Source organism: Palaemon carinicauda, chromosome 11 (genome assembly GCF_036898095.1).
Source record: "Palaemon carinicauda isolate YSFRI2023 chromosome 11, ASM3689809v2, whole genome shotgun sequence".
Classification (NCBI taxonomy): Eukaryota; Metazoa; Arthropoda; class Malacostraca; order Decapoda; family Palaemonidae; genus Palaemon; species Palaemon carinicauda.
Genome location: NC_090735.1, coordinates 125,641,676 through 125,663,990, shown reverse-complemented (window position 1 = coordinate 125,663,990; position 22,315 = coordinate 125,641,676). Strand labels below are relative to the sequence as shown.

General features: G+C 36.6%; 1 protein-coding gene across 1 annotated transcript in view; it reads right to left on the bottom strand.

The window, feature by feature from the left end:
• tkv (thickveins) overlaps nucleotides 1-22,315 on the bottom strand; it is a 109,484-nt gene that overhangs the window by 4,641 nt on the left and 82,528 nt on the right. The window contains exons 2-7 of the mRNA XM_068383357.1: nucleotides 12,379-12,566; nucleotides 10,844-11,055; nucleotides 8,803-8,950; nucleotides 5,015-5,207; nucleotides 2,615-2,912; nucleotides 2,114-2,275 (exon numbers count right to left, since the gene is read on the bottom strand). Of these exons, the coding sequence (XP_068239458.1) occupies nucleotides 2,114-2,275; nucleotides 2,615-2,912; nucleotides 5,015-5,207; nucleotides 8,803-8,950; nucleotides 10,844-11,055; nucleotides 12,379-12,566 (1,201 nt within the window). The remainder of the gene's footprint in view (nucleotides 1-2,113; nucleotides 2,276-2,614; nucleotides 2,913-5,014; nucleotides 5,208-8,802; nucleotides 8,951-10,843; nucleotides 11,056-12,378; nucleotides 12,567-22,315) is intronic.

The following is a 22,315-nucleotide window of genomic DNA, read 5'->3' as shown; positions in this document are numbered from 1 at the left end:
GGAAAATTTCAGCATTCAAACAAAAAGAAATATGGATAAAGGTAAAAGGAAAAGAAATATGGATGAAGAAGGTTAAAGGAAAAGAAATACGGATAACGAAGGTAAAAGGAAAAGAAATATGGATAACGAAGGTAAAAGGAAAAGAAATACGGATAAAGAAGGTAAAAGGAAAAGAAATATGGATAAAGAAGGTAAAAGGAAAAGGAATATGGATGAAGAAGGTAAAAGGAAAAGAAATATGGATAAAATAGGTAAAAGGAAAAGAAATATGGATAAAGAAGGTAAAAGGAAAAGAAATATGGATGAAGAAGGTAAAAGGAAAAGAAATGTGGATGAAGAAGGTAAAAGGAAAAGAAATATGGATAACGAAGGTAAAAGGAAAAGAAATATGGATAAAGAAGGTAAAAGGAAAAGAAATATGGATAAAGAAGGTAAAAGGAAAAGAAATATGGATAAAGAAGGTAAAAGGAAAAGAAATATGGATGAAGAAGGTAAAAGGAAAAGAAATATGGATACAGAAGGTAAAAGGAAAAGAAATATGGATAAAGAAGGTAAAAAGAAAAGAAATATGGATAAAAAGGTAAAAGGAAAAGAAATATGGATAAAGAAGGTAAAAGGAAAAGAAATATGGATGAAGAAGGTAAAAGGAAAAGAAATATGGATAACGAAGGTAAAAGGAAAAGAAATATGGATAAAGAAGGTAAAAGGAAAAGAAATATGGATAAAGAAGGTAAAAGGAAAAGAAATATGGATGAAGAAGGTAAAAGGAAAAGAAATATGGATACAGAAGGTAAAAGGAAAAGAAATATGGATAAAGAAGGTAAAAAGAAAAGAAATATGGATAAAAAGGTAAAAGGAAAAGAAATATGGATAAAGAAGGTAAAAGGAAAAGAAATATGGATGAAGAAGGTAAAAGGAAAAGAAATATGGATGAAGAAGGTAAAAGGAAAAGAAATGTGGATGAAGAAAGTAAAAGGAAAAGAAATATGGATAACGAAGGTAAAAGGAAAAGAAATATGGATAAAGAAGGTAAAAGGAAAAGAAATATGGATAAAGAAGGTAAAAGGACAATGCAAATAAAAAAAGCAGCAGTGATCTTTAAATTGGTCATCATGACTAGACTAATGTCAAGTCAGTGTTAACCCTTTTACCCCCAAAGGATGTACTGGTACGTTTCACAAAACTCATCCCTTTACCCCCATGGACGTACCGGTACGTCCTTGCAAAAAACTGCTGTATAAATTTGTTTTTGCATATTTTTGATAATTTTTTTGAGAAATTTCAGGCATTTTCCAAGAGAATGAGACCAACCTGACCTCTCTATGACGAAAATTAAGGCTGTTAGAACAATTTAAAAAAAATATACTGCAAAATGTGCTTGAAAAAAATAACCCCTGGGGGTTAAGGGTTGGAAATTTCCAAATAGCCCGGGAGTAAAAGGGTTAAAGGGGCATAAGTAGCTATTTTGGTGTGGGACAGCAACACATGATTTATGGGCTTAGCAAAACAATTGCCTCAATATACCAAAGACTGATAAAATGAAAACATTCTATGTACCTATGTAGCCTACAGTGCTGTATAAAGTAATCAAACACTGTACAGTACTGTATAAAGAAAACAAACACTGTACAGTACTGTATAAAGTAATCAAACACTGTACAGTACTGTATAAAGTAATCAAACACTGTACAGTACTGCATAATCAACCACTGTACAGTACTGTATAAAGTAATCAAACACTGTACAGTACTGCATAAAGTAATCAACCACTGTACAGTACTGTATAAAGTAATCAAACACTGTACAGTACAGTACTGTATAAAGTAATCAAACACTGTACAGTACTGTATAAAGTAATCAAACACTGTACAGTACAGTACTGTATAAAGTAATCAAACACTGTACAGTACTGTAATAAAGTAATCAAACACTGTACAGTACTGTAATAAAGTAATCAAACACTGTACAGTACTGTATAAAGCAATCAAACACTGTACAGTACTGTAATAAAGTAATCAAACACTGTACAGTACTGTATAAAATAATCAAACACTGTACAGTACTGTATAAAGTAATCAACCACTGTACAGTACTGTAATAAACTATTTATTACCTTCTACTTATTTCCCATAAAACTAGTCCGAACGAATACACGTCGGCCATTTTGAGAGATTCAAAACAGCTTGTATTTATAGTTTCATTTAGGACTTCCGGAGCCATATAACGACGAGTTCCCACTTTAGGGTTGGTGCCAAAGTCTAACTCGTTACTTTCGCTGTGGATAGAAATTTAAGAATTACCTAAAATCATAATAATGGTAGATATAAATAATTATTGTATAGAATTTCAAAATGTATTGTATTACGACAATATAGTACATACCTATTATTACAGTACCTTAAACTAATCCTAAGTTTTCCCCAGTCAGATAATGATGATGATGATAATTATAATAATAATAAAAGTGTTAAAATTTATCATGCAAATTTTTTGACTAGGCTACATTCAGTAATGTAACAAAATCAAACAATTATGTATTACTGCATTAAGTATGAAAAGAAAAATGTGCCCGTTACCCAGTTTTAAGAGAAAAAAAAAAGCATTTAAAAGTTACCTTACGTATTTGACTGCTAGGCCAAAATCGGCTATGCAACATTCACCATTCCTTTTAACCAAGATGTTTTTACTTTTTATATCTCTGTGTGCAATGGCGGGTTTCCCTTTAGTCCCGAAAATTTCTGTGTGTAAGTGGGACAAACCACAAGCTGCTGATAATGACAAGCGAATTGTATTTGTGTAATTCAAGGTGGTAGTCTGCAGGTAATCGTGCAACGAGCCCAAGGGATGGTAATCGGTAATGAGTAACATCTGAGTCCAAGATCCTGTCCCTTTTATGTCTGCAGCAATGAAGCCTGAAGAATGGATACAGTGAAAGATTACAACATTCGGAAACGTAAAAATAATTTCGACATTTAAGACCACCAGCACAATAAGCGCTATATAATCAAGAAAAAGGTTTTAGTAGGCTTGAAAATTAGTCATACCTCAAGTTAAGTTGTTTTTACCCCTCTAAAAATTCACTTAGGCAACCTAGACTCAATTAAGATTATAAATTTTAATTGCAGAGAAAGGGAGAAATTAATTTTTCCTATCATTTCTTGACAGGCATTTCAAAAACTACTTCACATGAGGTATGATTTTATATAATGCTAAGTAAATTAATATCTTGAAAATTTTTAGCTTATGCCCATTTAGTAATCAAAATCACCCATGTCTTATCATTGTATTCACTCTAAAACTAATAAAAACATATGTATTGTCTGAAACCTTTAATAAAATACAAATGGTTACAAACTATAGTATAATGAGATTAAAAAAACCTAGTTCCAGTGTACTTGAAATACACCACTATCAACCAAAAATGATGAGTGCATCTCCTATGAAATAATTTTACTCATTTAAATCTAAAACAAAAATTTCATTTCTCAATTTATTAAAACTTTAAAGTTATTGATAAAGTCTCCATAACTTTATAAGCGTTATTAGCATTAGAAAAAATTTGAACTGTTGCTCATGAGAATACCATAGAAACTTGTTATGACTGAGCCCCTTTAATAGGTTTCGCTAAAACATGACCTGCCAAACAAGATTATCAATATCAAATATGTCCTAAATAGTAGCACCTCTGGCTATGTTCTGGTCCCATATCTCCGGATAATTTCGGTTGCATTACCAGTTCGTACATAAATAAGACTGACATAAATCAAGCAACTAATACTTCTATGTTTCAAATGTTTAGGAAGAGAGGTGGCCATGCAATCCATAAAAATTAGAATATTGGGGAAGACAAACCAAGGCGCTTCCATTTGTCTTCAGCCAAGTCGGTACACAAGTAGGAAATTTTGAGATTTCATTTCTCTCAACTGTCTGCGTATTCAAGAAGCCGAGAAGGTTAACTAGCTTTGTTATCCCTTTTACCCCCAAAGGACGTACTGGTACGTTTCACAAAACTCATCCCTTTACCCCCATGGATGTACTGGTACGTTTCACAAAACCCATCCCTTTACCCCCATGGATGTACTGGTACGTTTCACAAAAGCCATCCCTTTACCCCCATGGACGCATCGGTACGTCCTTGCAAAAAACTGCTATAAAAAATTATTTTTTTCATATTTTTGATAATTTTTTAAGAAAATTCAGGCATTTTCTAAGAGAATGAGACCAACCCGACCTCTCTATGACAAAAATTAAGGCTGTTAAAGCAATTTAAAAAAAAAATATACTGCAAAATGTGCTGGGAAAAAAATAACCCCCAGGGGGTTAAGGGTTGGAAATTTCCAAATAGCCTGGGGGTATAAGGGTTAAGGTTCTCTCAAGGATTTTACTTAGTTCTGCTTCTCCAATAATAATAAAACAATGCATTTACAAAATTATAGACTAGCAACAGCATCCAACTCTTTTATTCTACAAATCCTTTTATTTTATTCTTAACAGAGCTTATAGTGGTACAGGCAAAAAGCTTCAGCCTAAAACTATGTTAACATACAAAAATGAAAGTTATATAAAAGCAAGATTCTAAGCTATTGCATTTATTTAAACCTTCACATGGAAAGAATCATTCCTTAGAAAAATATCCATATTAAAACTACAGACAGTCCTCAACTTGAAACTTTTAAATACAAACACAAATCCAACGGAAATAATAAATCTCAAATAATGCATCAAAAGTTCATATACTGAACTGTAATAAAATAATATTTTACCATTTAACACAGTAAGCAAAATAACATTTGCAATAACTTGAAATTTATTTCGTATGGACAGGATTATTTGCTGACTTTTGTAGCTGGAAATTGTAGGCAAACAATTAAGACTTGCAAACAGCTTCTTGGAAACTATCAAGTTTTTAAGTTGAGGTCCTACTACATTCTCAAACAAGATTAAAATAGAGAAAGCAAATAATCGAGAAACAGTAGACAGTACTCGGGTTATAAACATTAAATGAGAAACCCACCTAAAATATTGGAGTGCCTCAGTAGAACTGTCTGATAAATTTCAGTTTCTCTGAACCATGACGCCTCATCAGTTGTAAAGAAGACCTTCACAGCAACCTTTTCACCTCGCCACTGACCGAGCCATACTTCCCCATACCTCCCCTTGCCAACACTATGCATCAGCTGGATCTGCTTGGCAATAGTACGTTGAACCTGAAGAAAAATGAAAAAAAAAAAAATTATAAAAGGAAGGGTAGTATTTTTCTATATTAAAATTTCAAAATAATTGGCAGTTTTTCCTAACTAATACAAACCCGTAGTTGTTTAGAGGGATTATCTTTTGGCAAAGCTGGAAGGTTAGCCATTAGACTTTTAATGCGAGGTGCAACCTTTACCCCACTGTTATAGCAGGGAAGGTAGGGGTTTGATGGTGGGTGGGGGGGGGGGGGGGGGTTACTCGGCCACCTATTTATCTCACTCATCGGTGAACTACATAACTTTTTGACTGCAGGCAGGACTTATCAGGGGACAGATGTTGGCAGGACAATTTATATAAATATCTACATCTTTGTATTAGGAAAAATACAAATTATTTCCAAATTTGTCATTTGTTCCTTCACTAACAAAGCTTACGTTATTTATAGGGATGACTCGCCCTTGGGAGGGTGGTAAGTCCAACGACTAGCTTGGTCTTTGACCTGGGTGCTCCCTGTACAGTATTAGACTGTATCTATAAAAGAACCTTGAGACCCCGCAAAATAATACACAAGTGAGTATGACAGCAGCCTGCACAACCTGTTTGGTTGTTAGTGATAGCATATGAATGTCTGGGTAAGCATAGTATATTCCATGTTAAAAATAGAATGTTCCTTACATATATAAAAGTTTTCCAATGCCTACCTCGCGGGAAGCATTGGAGACGTGTACAAGTATAAAATAACTATACTAGATTACACAAGGGAAATGGTTACTACCGGCAGAGGATGAGGCCAGCTTGCAGAGGGACCCACAGTGCTGTTCCCCAAGAGAGAGGATGATAAAACAAAACCATCTGCTACTTCTCCAACAAGGAGCCCGAGGTATTCTCAAGCCATTTGCTGTGTAGCCACCACAGGGCTGATAGAAAATGTAAACTGTAGACTCTCCTGTAGGTCACGTCTTGAAAATTAAAATTGTGGGTGGCGAAGGTCGTCTGACACTTCCACACGCCTGCTTGTAACACTTGCAACACTGAAAAGTTGTGTTCAAACGTCAGGTACGTACTGATGCCCTTGACATCGTGAGCTCTAGGTTGTCGAGCTGGAGGAGAAGCAGGATTTAGAGCAGAGTCTATAACCTTGCGCATCCATGATGAAATGGTGTTATTGGTGACCCTCATCTTAATTCTACCCAGGGATGGCAGCTGAGGGCTGGGGATGGCAGCTGAGGGCTGAGTTGCTGCAGTGCATTTAAGATAATATCTCAAACTTCTCGCTGGGCACAGTAACAACTGACTTGGGTCATTGATTACAGGACGTAGACACTTAATCTGAAATGGCCCAAATAAAGGGTACAGTACCCCCCGGATTTTGAGTCTTTGCAATGAACTCATGGACGAAGCCAAGAGTCACATCCCCCCATCCCCTTGAATGAGCTTTGTCGTATGAGAGACCATGAAGTTCACTGACTCTCTTTGTAAGGCTAAAGCGAGCAGGAACGCCATCTTCAAAATGAGATTACAGTCTGTTGCATAGTGTAATGGTCCGAAGGACATCAAGACACGAACCACGTTCCAGGGAGGTTGTCTTATTTCCGACTGGGGGCAAGTGATCTCAAAACTCCATATGAGTAAGGAAAGCTCCAGCAAAGAGGAAAGGTCTAATCCATTCAGTTTAAAGGCTAGGCTTAAGGACGAGCGATACCCTTTAACCGAACCGAAAGGATTTTTTTCTCCCGAAGGTATACAAAAAAGCTCTGATATTACCAGAATAGTGGCATTGAGGGGAGAGATACCCCTTCCTCGACACCAGCCACAGGAGACTGTCCACTTTGCCTGGTATAACGAGGCTGACGGTCTTCGTAAGTGTCCAGACATCCTTTTTGCAACTTGTAGCGAAAAGCCTCACAGAGAGGAGACGCTGGATAGTCTTAAGGCGTGAAGCCGTAGAGACGGGACAGCCTTGTGAAAGTTGTCCACGTGTGGTTGTTTGAGTAGATCTTGTCGTGAAGGTAGTTCTCTTGGGATACCTACCAAGAGTTGCAGAAGGCCCAGGAACCATTCTGCATGATGCCATAGTGGAGCTATGAGGGTCCTCATTAGACTGTTGAATGCTCTAGTGTTGTTGAGTATTTTTCTCATCAGACAGAATGGGGAAGTGTACACATCGATGTTGTCCCACCATTGTTAGAATGCATCTTGCCATAGAGCCTGAGGGTTCGGGACTGGGGAGCAATATAGCAGGAGCCTGAAGTTCAGGGATGTCGCAAATACATCCACGGTCAGGGAACCCCACAAAGTTGGGATTTTATTGGCTATGAGAGGATTCAAAGACCATACGGAGCCCATTACCTAAGTCGCTCTGCTCAAGTTGTCTAAGAGTACATTCCTCTTGCTGGGAATGAAGCAAGCTGATAGGGTCACCGAATGTTTTGTCACTCTTCGTATTTCTACTGCTAGATGGCACAGGGGCTACGAAAAGATACCGCCTTGTTTGTTTATCCACCACTGTAGTGTTGTTGCTCATTAGCACTAAAGAGTGCCCCGCCAGCAATAGATGGAACTGCAGGAGTGCTAGAAAAGCTGCTCTCATCTCCAAGAGATTTATGTGCTGGTACCTTTCGGACATCAAGGGTGTCAGCTGCCAAAGCAACTGGTGAAGGGTCTCTCCTTGCCACTCGGAGCTGAAACTGAGTTTCCTTGAAAGGAGGTGCAGATACTTCCATGGACCGCCACGTCTGCAGTACATCTGAAAGGGAGAATAGTTCCCCAGTGGCTGGAGATGAAGGTGCTCCTCTAGGGGAAACACCCACCCCCTTAGTACACCGAGGTTGCCATGGAGTTAGTTGGTCTGCGCTCCTACTCAACTGCCCTCCAGAGGAAGGCAAGCAAAGAGGAGCTTTGGAGAGAGAAGCAGGAGTGCGAGAAGAAGAAGCACGAGGTCTCTTCGCCCCTGAGGAGGATCCTGGTGGAGAGAGATCTCTCTTGGCCTTCTTCCTGCAAAGCCCAAATTTCTCCCACTGAGAGGCAGGCCACTACCTACACTCTTCACAGGGCGAACCCTCCTTGTAGTGACACTCCCCTGCAGGTCAGGCACAACGAATGAAGATTGGTATCTGCCGACGACACGAAGGTATCGCATGAGCACCCTTTGCGACCAGGCCAGGTATGCATGGAAGCATCAAAGAAGGAACAGTCACACCTGAAAAGAAGAAAAGGAATTGCATAAAGGGAATAATCTTGACAAGCCTTGAGGAGGAGAGAGCAGATACATCCGTTCTCTACAAGCCAAAAGAAAAAAAGTGATGTAGTTCACCGATGAATGAGTAGATATAGGTAGCAGGGTACTCCAAAGCCACTCACTACTCTAACCGCTCTAACGGTCAGGTAGGGTTGTCTCCTAGCATTGAAAGTATAATGACTAACCTTCCAGCTTCACCAAAAGATGATCCCTAAATATAACATAAAGTTTGTAAGTGAAGGAACAAACGTGTATTTTTCTCTCGGCAAGTTAAAATTAACCATAGGAGAAAGAGTTCTGTAAAAATAAACCTAACCTTATCAAAAATTAACTTAACCTACCAATAAAAGCTATGGCACATTAAAACCTACCAAGTGGGGAAGTCCAGACCCTGAGCCTGAAGACTGCTCAATTAGCTCAGAAAGTGTATGATCATTTGGACCCATAAACATACTCGCACACCTAGGAGCTACTTGGTCTTTGAAGTACTGAAGCCTTCTTCCTTCTCGCTGTCTGTACCTAAAAAGTAAATGCACATCATCAGTAACAATACCATCTTATACTAAGAGCTTGAGTGTTTGTGAGTATGTGTAGACAAAAGCATCCCAAGTTTTTCTTTTCTCAGCATACTGAAAGACATACAATAGAAGGATTATAGTCAAGATAGCCAAGATAGCACAGGATTCACAAAACACATCGCTTTCCTCCTCTCTCACTGAACAGCCTAAAATTGCTTTTCATCAATTATTTTCAGATTACAGTAATGTACTCCAAACAACACTTTAAGACAGTATTGTGCATAAATTTGCAACTATAGTATAGTATGTATACCAGTTTTCCTAAAAAATGTTAATGTCATTTACACATCGAAATCCCCCCCCCACCAAAAAAAAAAAAAAAATTGTAAAGAAATAAGAAGAAAATTCCCACCCATTTAAATACTGCTTTTGACACCTATGTCAACAATCATTATCTTCTCCTACGCCTACTGACGCAAAGAGCCTTGGTTAGATTCACCAGTCGCCTCTACCTTGAGTTTTTAAATTAATACTTCTCTATTCATCATCTCCTGCCTAGCACAGTGGTCGCGTGTTTGCCTAGCATTTGCATGGCGGCAGATCGACCCCAGCCCGGGACCGTGATTTAAACTGTTCACTGGGGAGGCCACTGCTGTGTTTGGGCACCACATTGGGGTGTTGGGCTTGCTCGGCAGACATTCTGGTGAGCATCTACTCTGATAAAACTGGAATTGAAACCAGATACCTTTAACCTTTATTTCACACTTCATAGTCCTCGGCCAACTCTTTTAGCGGAAGCCAATCACAAGTTTGGTGAACTAATTTCTCTTGGGGAATGCAAAGAGCATGCCCAAACCATCTCCATTTACCAGTCACCATGATCTCGTTCACAAATGGAAATCGAGTAATCTCTCTTGGTTTCATTTTTATTCCTGTCCTACCAATCAACTCTCAATATTCTTCAAAAGACTTTGTTCTCAAATCTACAAAATCTGTTGGATATTGCTCCATTGTCATACCATGACTCATGTCCATACTGTAACACCAATCTCACTAAACTGATACTGTATATAGCCTGATTTTTAAGTAATTTCAAGATTTTACTTACCCTGGCCATTCTCTGATTTCATTTTTTCAATCTTTCACTAAACTCTAATTCTAAAGACCCTACTGCTTCCTAAATATTGAAATGATTCTACCTCATCTTCCATTGCTCATCTCTCTGTCTTTGTTCTCTTTATCTTGAGCCCAACCTCATGTGATATTCTATGCATTCTGTTAGGGATGCATAAGAAATCCTATGGTGTTCTGCTAATTAGGAAAGTGCCATCAGCATACTCTAGGTCAGCTAATTTCCTATTACCAATACAGTCCAATCATTCTCCACCATCCCCAACTGTTCTATGCATTACAAAATCCATGAGGAGGAAAAATAACATAGGTGATAACACATTCTCTTGGGAGTACACTACTGTTCAAAGGAAATTCATTTGATAGGACTCCATTAACATTAACTTTGCACTTGCTATACTCAAGAACACAATCAAATTTACACACTTAACAGGAACTCCATAATAACAAAGGAATCTCCACAAAATTGGCTGGTGCACACTATCAAAGACTTTTTCATAGTCCACAAATCCCAAGAGTGGATTTCTATATTCTACACATTGTTGTACGTCTTAAAATGAATGGTCAGTAAAATTTCTAACTTTTCTAAATCCCGCTTGTTCATCTCTCAGCTTTTCATTAATCTCTATCTCTCGTCTCTTTAGAATGAGCATACTATATATTTTCATGACAACTGACATAAGCCAAAGCAAAAGTATATCATGCATCCATAATCTCATATGGATACAATTAGCCCTGAATTAAAAACAACCAAGTTACTCACCTGTACCAAAATGACATGATTACAGCCAGCACCAGCACAAAGGCTAAAGGCAAGGTGACCAAGAGTAAGCTCTCTGGGAACATCTCGGGGGTCGACGGAGTTATTGGAGGGTTGACATCCAACACAGGTCTCAAATTTGCATTACACAAGTTATACTCGTTGCAGCACGAAATATTTTTGGGTCGATCATGTTGAGTTAAGTAAGCTTTGCACTGAAAAGTAAATAGACAAATTAACAAAAATTAAAGGAAAATTCAGTTTTTTTTTGTTGTAACAAGTGAAAAATTAACTGATGAGCTTATGACCAACTTCTTACATTAAATTTCTATACCTATATCTAATTGTAAGCTTCACTTATATTTTCATTTCATTTCCAGTCTGACATTACTACTAAAGAATACAATAAAGGCATTCTATTTTTTTCAAGCATCTCTGTTACTCAACACAGAATTTAAGCTTCATAAACCTTATCAATTAAGTTTTAAATACTTTTACCCTCATTCAGATCAGGAATTAGAACTCTAATAGCCCGTTAGATCCTGTCCACCAAATTAAAATGAGAATTAGCAGTAGGAGACCAGACAGGAGAACAATACTCAAAATAAGGTAGAATGAAAGAATCAAAACACTTCTGAATAGACTGATCACTGAAAGACTTTCGCAAGAAATCGATTTTTTTGTGAAATTCTAGAAGATACAGACCTAATGCATTTCTCAAAAGTAAATTGTTATCGAAAATTGCACCTACAATTTTAAGTCATACAGAGTTAAAGATTCATTATCCATGCTAAGATCCGGATGTCGAGAAGCCACTGCCCTCGACCTACTTACAATCGTACTTTTGAGTTTTGTTAGGATTCAACTTCATGCTACATAATTTGCACCATGCACCAATCTTTGCAATACAGTATCTCCATTAAGGGATTCAGCAACCCGAGATCTATATTCCAGAGATGGCATTTATGCAAAGAGAGTGGTGGCCTGGCGGTAGCATCCTTGTCTGGTGATTGCCAGACTGGGGTTCGAGTCCCGCTCAAGCTCGTTAGTTCCTTTGGTCGCTGCAACCTCACCATCCTTGTGAGCTAAGGATGGGGGATTTGGGGGAGCCTATAAGTCTATCTGCTGAGTCACCAGTAGCCACTGCCTGGCCTTCCTTGGTCCTAGCTTGGGTGGAGAGGGGGCTTGGGCGCTGATCATATGTATATATGGTCAGTCTCTAGGGCATTGTCCTGCTTGATGGAGCAATGTCACTGTCTCTTACCTTTGCCATTCATGAACGGCCTTTAAACCTTTAAATATGTAATGAGCTTGTTTTCTAAGCCACACTACATATCATGTGTACATAGTATGAAAAGTAATGGGCCAAGAACACTACCCTGAGGAACCCCTATCGCATTTCTTATGAGGATTCCCCATAATCTATATTGAACTGCAGCTTGTATAAAATTACATGATTAACCTCTCCTATGTAACGTAGTACTGGTACTGTTTATCAATAGTATACTCTCGTAGGAAATATGATCGTACTAACTTACCTGCATTAACCCTAGCTCCTGCGCTCCCAGACATCCATAGGTGCGCTCCTCCTTCCAGATTCCGAGCTCGCTATCGTAAGCCAGACTAACAGCGCTGAAGCAAAAGGCATCCGGCTTCGCCTCGCAAGTCCCATTGAAAACTTCATGACTGGGACAGTAATTTTCACAATAGCACGTTAGGCCCAACACTGTAAAGGAAAATGGTGGAAAATTAAATATTTTACTTTTTTTTAGTGAATTGCATTAATTATAAACTTCATGGATGATCTCAATGATTCTAAGATTGGTTTGATGCAATTCACCCGCAAGGCCAGAAAGGTCGTTCACCACAAAGGATGCCACTGGAGAATACTTTACAGTGGCACTATGAAATAAAATTGAGGTTGCACAACAATAAGGAACAAGGAAAGCAGGAATAAATGTACCAATTATTGGCTCATCATCATCTACTACGGCTATTGGCGCAACGGGCCTCAGTTAGATTTTTGCCAGTCTTCTCTGTCTTGAGCTTTTAATCCAATACTTCATTTATCATCTCCTACTTCGCGCTTTATAGTCCTAAGCCACGTAGGCCTGGGTCTTCCAATTCGAATTTTGAAAATGTAGCCAATCATTCTAGAATTAGAATGATTGGTTACATTCTCAAAATTCTAATTTTACCATAAAATTCATGACACTATTAACTTTGGAATCTTCGATTATCTGAAAAATATCACCACCAAAAACTACATCACAACTACACTAATAATTTTTTTCATATCCAAAGTATTAATTCCAACTACACTGCACTCTTATACTTTAACCCTTTTACCCCCAGGCTATTTGGAAATTTCCAACCCTTAACCCCCAGGGGTTATTTTTTTTCCCCAGCACATTTTGCAGTATATTTTCTTTTTTAAATTGCTCTAACAGCCTCAATTTTTGTCATAGAGAGGTCAGGTTGGTCTCATTCTCTTGGAAAATGCCTGAATTTTCTCAAAAAAATATAAAAAATATGCAAAAAAAATTTTTTTGTAGCATTTTTTTGCAAGTACGTCCATGGGGGTAAAGGGATGAGTTTTGTGAAACGTACCAGTACGTCCTTTGGGGGTAAAAGGATTAAAACAGGTTAAAGAGCATCAAAAGCATAGCAATAGACATTATATACCTATACTTTCAAAATGCTTTTGACAAAATTCCTCATAAAAAATTAATGGTCACAATTAGAGCATTAGGCATCATTGACGAGCAGCTGAATGGATCGAAGATTGGCTAACAAACAGAAAACAGAGTTGAATTCAATGGAGAAGCTTCAGAGAGGGTAGCTTTTACAAACGGAGTACCTCAAGGATCAGTCTTTGCCCCATTGCTATTTCTGATCTACATTAACGACAGATTTAGAATTAACTAGTAAAATAGTCAAATTTGCCGACGATACTAAACTAGGCACAAATGCTGTGAACTCAGAAGACGTAGAAGCCTTAAGAGAAGATCTAATGAAGCTAGGAGAATGGTCCAGAAAATGACAAATGCCTTTCAACTGTGGGAAATGTAAATTCATGCACATAGGGTACAGTAACCCACAATAAGATTACTGCTGGGTAATGAACTAGAAGGTGTGGACCAGGAGGAAGATCTCGGTATCATCATCAGCAAGAATTTGCTGAAACGAAAGCACAAAAACTAATAGGTTACATGAAAGAGAATTAAAATACAAGAAACAGACACTGTACTACCGCTGTACAAATGACTAGAAAGACCCCATCTAGAATACGGAGTCCAATTTTGGGCACCAATATTCAAAAAGGATATAGATAGACTGGAACCAGTACAAGCTAGTCCCACATAAAGGCAATTTGGATATAGACGGAGGATGGAACGTTTGAACTTAATTGATCTCCAAACTCGACGACTAAGGGGACAGCCAATAGGCATTCAAATTTCTTAAAAGGAATAACAAATGTAGACTACAACAGCCTCGTACTTAACGCAAATCACTCTAGAGCTAACAAACACCAATTGGAATTGAAAAGGTACAACATCCATCAAGGGGGTATTTTCCTTTTTATGTAGCACAGGCTGACATAAGTCTTTTTATAGTTTATATATGACACATCTGTTTTAACGATGTTACTGTTTTTAGAATGATTTATTGTTAATTTGTTCTCATCATTTATTTACTTCCTTATTTTCTTTCCTCATTGGGCTATTTTTCCCAGTGGGAGCCCCTGGGCTTATAGCATCTAGCTTTACCAACAAGGGCTGTAACTTGGCTAATAATAATAATAATAATAATAATAATAATAATAATAATAATAATAGCAAATGCATGGAACAGACTTCCAGCGGATGGTAGTAAACAGTAACAAGGTAAACGAATTAAAGAGTAAGTTAATCAAGGTCATAAAAGGTTTAAACTAACTCGCTCTACCCAAGAGCAAATGGAGTCTTAAAGATAAAGATATCTAAAATCTTTATAATGCAACTTGCCAGTCGCATCCACCTCTCTCTCTCTCTCTCTCTCTCTCTCTCTCTCTCTCTGTCGGCCTATTTCTTTCTTTCTCGATCACTTTCTCTTTTTTACCTTATCTCTCTCTCTCTCTTAGTCCTCCGTCAGCCTATTTCTCTCTTTTGTAGTTCTCTTTTCTTTCCTTGTCTCCACCACTATATCATTCTCTTCTCTCTCTCTCTCTCTCTCTCTCTCTCTCTCTCTCTCTCTCTCTCTCTCAAACAAACAAAAACTCAATTCTCAACATTCTTTAATCAAGGCAGAACTGAGAGCTAATACTCTACTTGTGCATTGTTCACACAAACAATATCTCTCTCTCTCTCTCTCTCTCTCTCTCTCTCTCTCTCTTTCTCTCTCTGGAACAAAAACTCAAAACTCAACATTCTTAAACCAAGGCAGAACTCAGAGCTTGTTTTTACTGTACATTGTTCACACAAACAATATCTCTCTCTCTCTCTCTCTCTCTCTCTCTCTCTCTCTCTCTCTCTGGAACAAAAACTCAAAACTCAACATTCTTAAACCAAGGCAGAACTCAGAGCTTGTTTTTACTGTACATTGTTCACACAAACAATATCTCTCTCTCTCTCTCTCTCTCTCTCTCTCTCTCTCTCTCTCTCTCTCTCTGGAACAAAAACTCAAAACTCAACATTCTTAAACCAAGGCAGAACTCAGAGCTTGTTTTTACTGTACATTGTTCACACAAACAATATCTCTCTCTCTCTCTCTCTGGAACAAAAACTCAAATCTCATCATTCTTTAATCAAGGCAGAACTGAGAGCTTGTTTTTACTCTCCTGTACGTTGTTCCCACAAACAATAACAGATGGCGCATGCGTCCAAACCCTTATCCAATGGGTAAACATTATCAGAAACCAAGCCAACATTTACACAAGTAATCTCGACTCTGCATACGAGTGGAGTTAACTAAGTGGAGGGTCTTGGAGTCTCAATGATACATTTTCTTTTTTTTTTTTATCATCAGGCAACGGATATTGACGGAGAAATTTTGCTCATAGATATATTTCCCTTGATTTTATTGATCGAACATTTCGTATTACGAACTAAAGAACATATTTTTCGCGGCATTGTAAAAATTATATTTATTATTATTATTATTATTATTATCATTATTATTATTATATGCTAAGCTACAACCCTAGTTGGAAAAGCAGGATGCTATAGGCCCAGGAGCCCCAGCAGAGAAAATAGCCCAGTAAGGAAAGGAAACAAGGAAAAATTAAATATTCTAAACATAGTAACATTAAAATAAATATTTACTATATAACTATAATTATTCTAACAAAACAAGAGGAAGAGAAATTGGATAGAATGGTGTGCCCGAGTGTACCCTCAAACAAGAAAACTCTAACCCAAGACAGTGGAAGACCATGGTACAGAGGCTATAGCACTACCCAAGACTAGAGAACAATGGCTTGATTTTGGAGTGTTCATCTCCTAGAAGAGCTGCTTACCATAGTTAAAGTCTCTTCTACCCTTACCAAGAGGAAAGTAGCCACTGAACAATTGCAGTGCAGTAGTTAACCCCTTGGGTAAAGAGGAATTGTTTGGTAATCTCAGTGTTGTCAGGTGTATGAGGATAGAGTTGAATCTGAAAAGAATAGGCCAGACTATTCGATGTATATGTAGGCAAAGGGAAATAACCGTAACCAGAGAGAAGGATCTAATGTAGTACTGTCTGGCCAAAGGACCCCATAACTCTAGTGATAGTATCTCAACGGGGAAGCTGGTGCCCATGGCGAACCTACAACCTATTTATCTAGATTGGCCATTAGCATAACAATAGGCCCACCCCAATTGTTTGCAAATTGGTCTAATTATTGAATTTTAGAAAACGGTTGACAGGGTACGCACTATCCAATTCATGCGGGCGTTGGGTATATTTGTTGTTCCTCTGTACCGGGAAGTGGAATGACATTTGTCAAATTTTTCTTTATTTATATTAAAAATAATAATTAATAGAAGAATTTACAATTGGGAGAAAATGATAAATATTTATTTTTATACATTTACAGGCGGTAAATCTGAATTAAATTAACGCATATCATCAAATATGGGGTTACCATAAAATAACTTTATGAAGCACACTGGCATCCTAGGGGCACCAAACGGCGTCAGCCTGGCGAGCCAGAGTTTTGAGCCCATGCCCTTCATTGGCGACAGGTAGATTCTCCTGACGACGCAACCAGTGATGCCTTTCTAATTATGTTAAACTTAATTCAAAGGCGCTCGTTATCATTTTAATATTTCCAGGAGGATAATAGCTCCTTTCAGCATTCGTCGAAAGACATACCTAACCTATGACTACTAGAGTGGTCATACGTTTGGCAGCAATGCTAAGGCCAGGCCTCAAATGACGACAGATCCAAAGATCTACTCTCTACCCACATCGTCCTATTCCACGAACAGATGACTTCGGCTTCGTCTATAATTTCACCTAGTTCTAATTAGCCTAGCCGTTATAGAAAAACCGTATTAGAACAACATAAATTAATAAAATCAATTAAATCAATTGGAGAATTTCACATTCTGGTATTAATAACGCAGTACTAAATCAAGTACATCAATCATAATTATTTGCGAGAAACGAACGCAAGACGGACTTGGCGCCGTGCGAGACGGCCAGAGGATTAGGAAGAGAATGGCAAAGGCAAGGGCAAAGGTAATTACCTATATCAGCGGTCAATTGGGGCCACTTTTTTTTTTCTCAATTCCCATTACGTTTACACAATTGAAATTTGTATGGTTCCTTGCGTAAACTTACTCTTAAATTCCAATTTGCGTTCAAAACACAATGCCTTACGGGGCGAATATTCTTGGACGACTAGTAAACAAAAAAAATCTATCTGTATTGGGAAATTATATATATATATATATATATATATATATATATATATATATATATATATATATATATATATATATATATATATATATATATATATATATATATATATATATATATATATAAGTTGAGCGTAAAATTCACAATCTAGAATTATAACAGAACATCTACGTTCTATTTATTTATAAAAAAGTATATACATAAATACACACAAACATAACATATAATATATATATATATATATATATATATATATATATATATATATATATATATATATAATATATATATATATATATATATATATATATATAATATATATATATATATATATATATATATATATATATATATATATATATATATAATATATATATATATATATATATATATATACACACACACTATCACGTCACATACATACTTAACATATAAAGATTCAATCGAGTCTGCCCAGGGGCACACAACTGTAAATCCAATGTGGCACTCGAAGGATGTGTCATCAATTGTATATAACACCCTTCAATGTCTACCAAAGGATTGGATAACGATTTCTTAAGAGGTGAAAAGGACCTTTGCAGGAGGGAGATGGAGGTAGTGGAGGAGGAGGAGGTCTTTCTCCGATAACCAGAGGACTCCCTCCGAATCCTGACTCCAAAGAAAGGACAGATCTCCCTAAACAGATCCATATGTTTTTGAGGGAAGGTAGGGGAGGGGTAACTAGTCCCCTAGGACTTGAAATTCCCCCTTCTGAACCTTTTAGGATAAACTCATTGCTCCCTTTCCTTATAGGACCGACCCAATATAACACTAAGAACTTAAATCAGGGTTACCAGGTTGGCCTTTTCCGGGCCAAAAAAACCCCACTACATCCAAATTTGGCCTTTTCTTCGTGCTAGATACGTAAATTTGGCCTTTTTGAAATTGTTCAACCTTAAATGCTATATTTTCGGCCTTTTTAACCTGCATTTGATCAGACGTTGGCCTTTTTCTCATTTGGAAAACCTGGCAACACTTTTAACCTATCAACTACCCCCTCCCTACCCCCCCGTAACCCCGAGAAACACAGAGGGTTCCTCTTTCTCAAGAGCTACCTCTTCTGACGGGGGTGGTGTATGAGGGCCTTCTCCTGTTACTGCGGGAGAGAGAAGTTCGTTTTTCTCCTGAACAGTTTGCTTATAATAACCATGCTAACCTTTTCCTTCGTTGAGGGGCAGCTGCTGTACGTCCACATTTACTTTTATCCTCTAAAAAAATGGTTTTTCTAGTTAACTCATTGTTTAAATTAGCATTAACATTGTCCTGTTTGGCAGACGTATTCTTAACATAGTGGTATTTCAGTATTCTGATTTATCTTTCGAATAAATGTCCTGTTTGGCACAGGTAGGCCTATTCTTAAACTAGTTATATTTCGATACAGTATTCTGATTTATCTTTCGAATAAATGCAGTCTTGGCCTTGTCCTCTTTGGCACAGGTAGGCCTATTCTTAAACTAGTTATAGTTCAATACAGTATTCTGATTTATCTTTCGAATAAATTACTTGTAATTTATCATTGATGCAATACTGATGAATACAAATGATGTCATGTACCAGATATTAAACTTATAAAACGTAACTTTATATATATATATATATATATATATATATATATATATATATATATATATATATATATATATATATATATATATATATAAAAGCCATCGCTGTCCTCCGCTATCAATCATACTATTATTATCATTATTATTATCATTATTATTACTTGCTAAGCTACAACCCTAGTTGGAAAAGCAGGATGCTATAAGGCCGGGGGTCCAACAAGGAAAATAGACCAGTGACGAAAGGAAACTAGGAAAATAAAATATTTCAAAAACAGTAACAACATTAAAATAAATATTTCCTATATAAACTATAAAAACTTGAACAAAACAAGAGGACGAGAAATGAGATGGAATAGTGTGCCCGAGTGTACCCTCAAGCAAGAGAACTAACACAAGACAGTGGAAGACCATTCACATGAAAATGCACACATTAAACATCCAAGGTAAAAATATTTGTAGTTTTCATTAAAAATGACTGATTATTAATTTTGCTACTCCTTTTAATGATAAAAATGTTAACAATAATTAATTAAATTTAAATATAAAAAAATAGCAATACGACCAAATTTAAAGCCGTTAAATTAAGTTAAACCAATTAATGAATTTCAACAATATATAAAATACTGAAACACTGAATAAATAAAATCTTACATTTAATAAAAGTTATAAAATATATAAAATATAAAAACAAGTTCATCATTTAATAATAGTTAGAAAATAAATATATAAAATAATAAACAAACAAGTTTATCATTTAATAAGTTAGAAAACTATACAAAATAAAAAAAAATTTATCATTTAATAAGTTAGAAAATAAATACAAAAAATAATAAAAAACACAAGTTTATCATAGTTTATCATTTAATAATAGTTAGAAAATAAATATAAAAAATAATAAAAAAAAAAGTCTATCATTTAACAAGTTAGAAACTAAATATACAAAATAATAATAAAAAACAAGATTATCATTCAACAAGTTAGAAAATAAATATACAAAATAAAAAAAAAACAAGATTATTATTCAATAAGTTAGAAAATAAATATACAAAAATAAAAAAATAAGTTTATAAAGTAAAAACAATGACAAAAAAAAGTTCCAGCATTTAGAAAGAGAAACATTAAATGCACATTCCAAGACTAAGAAGGACAATTGCTCCTTTCAAATATTATCTGATCAAAACACAAGATTCCTTTTATTTTCCTTTCTTAGCTGATATTCAGCAGCCTCGAGGGATAACAAAGGAGACCGTGGTTTAAGGCTATGACTGAGCCCAACGTGTGTGTGTACACAAGTGCTTCGCTTATGAAACTTTTGATAAATCCGTGGAAAAATACACTTGAAGAAACTTCAGCCATTTCTTCTACGTGATTTTTAATAGGGTAGTTGTGAAGCCAATCAAATGATAGAATATTAAACCGAATTGGATAATATAATCTATCTATCTTTCTTTCGCTTTGTCAGTACCCCTCTTCTCTCTCTCTCTCTCCTCTCTCTCTCTCTCCTCTCTCTCTCTCCTCTCTCTCTCTCTCTCTCTCTCTCTTTCTCTCTCTCTCGATATATATACATTATATATATAATCTCTCTCTCTCTCTCTCTCTCTCTCTCTCTCTCTCTCTCTCTCTCTCTCTCTCTCTCTCTCTCTCTCTCTCTCTCTATATATATATATATATATATATATATATATATATATTTATATATTTATATATACATATATATTATATATATATATATGTATGTATATATATATATTATATATATAATATATATATATGTATATATATATATATATATGTATATATATATATATATATATATACTATTATATATACATATATCACTATTACCAGTTTTGTATAAATATTAATTTACACGTCACTATAATAAATATTTACAAATTAAAACTAAACCATGATATAGAACTACAAAAAGGAAAAAAAAAAAGCTTATAAATCAAACAAACTAAAATAAATATTAAATATGTTTATTACAAAATCACCATAAGCTGCATACAAAACGTTAAACACAGAATAGTTAGCAATGAGAAAAATCACATGTGTGTGTGATGGGCCTTTGAAGAATCGGAGGGTGAAGGGGGGGGAGGGGGGGGGGGGGGAGACTCGCCCAATAGGGGATGCCCAGTGCCAGTCACAACCAGGGCACTGTTTATGCCCCAACAAGTGGGCCCCGTTTACGACAGAAAATCTCCCCATTACGTCACTTCCTGCTATAACTGCGATCGCCCCCTCGAAAACCCTAGTTGCTTTTAGCTACGCCTTTTCTCTCTCCTCTCTCTCTTACTTTGTCCTGCCCCTCTCTCTCTCTTTTATTCGTAGTCTCCTCTCTCTCTCAGTTCTATTTCTTTTTGTTCCCCTCTCTCCCTCTCTCTCTCTCTCTCTCTCTCTCCTATTTCTTTTTGTTCCTAGTATCTCTCTCCTCTTTTCCTTAGTCCTGTGTCCTCTCTTTTTCTCTCCATAGTCTGTCATTTCCTTGATTCTCTCTCTCTCTCTCTTCTCTCTTCCTTAGTCCCGTGTCTCTCTCTTTCTCTCCTTAGTCCTGTCATTTCCTTGATGGTCTCTCTCTCTCTCTCTCTCTCTCTCTCTCTCCTCTCTCTCTCTCTCTCTCTCTCTCTCTCTCTAAGTCCTGTGTCTCTCTCTTTCTCTCCTCAGTCCTGTCATTTCATTGATGCTCCTCGCTCTCTCTCTCTCTCTCTCTCTCTCTCTCTCTCTCTCTCTCTCCTCTCTCTCTCTCTCTCTCCTATTTTCCTTAGTACTGTCTCTTTCTCTCCTTAGTCCCTATCATTTCCTTGATGGTCTCTCTCTCTCTCTCTCTCTCTCTCTCTCTCTCTCTCTCTCTCTCTCTCTCTCAACCCTAACATTTCTTAAGCACTAGTTACCCTTTTGAAGAGGCTCGGTAAAAACCTTCAACGATAGGCCTCCTGCCATATTCACGAGGGGCCTTAAGACGTCCTGTCACTAAACACTT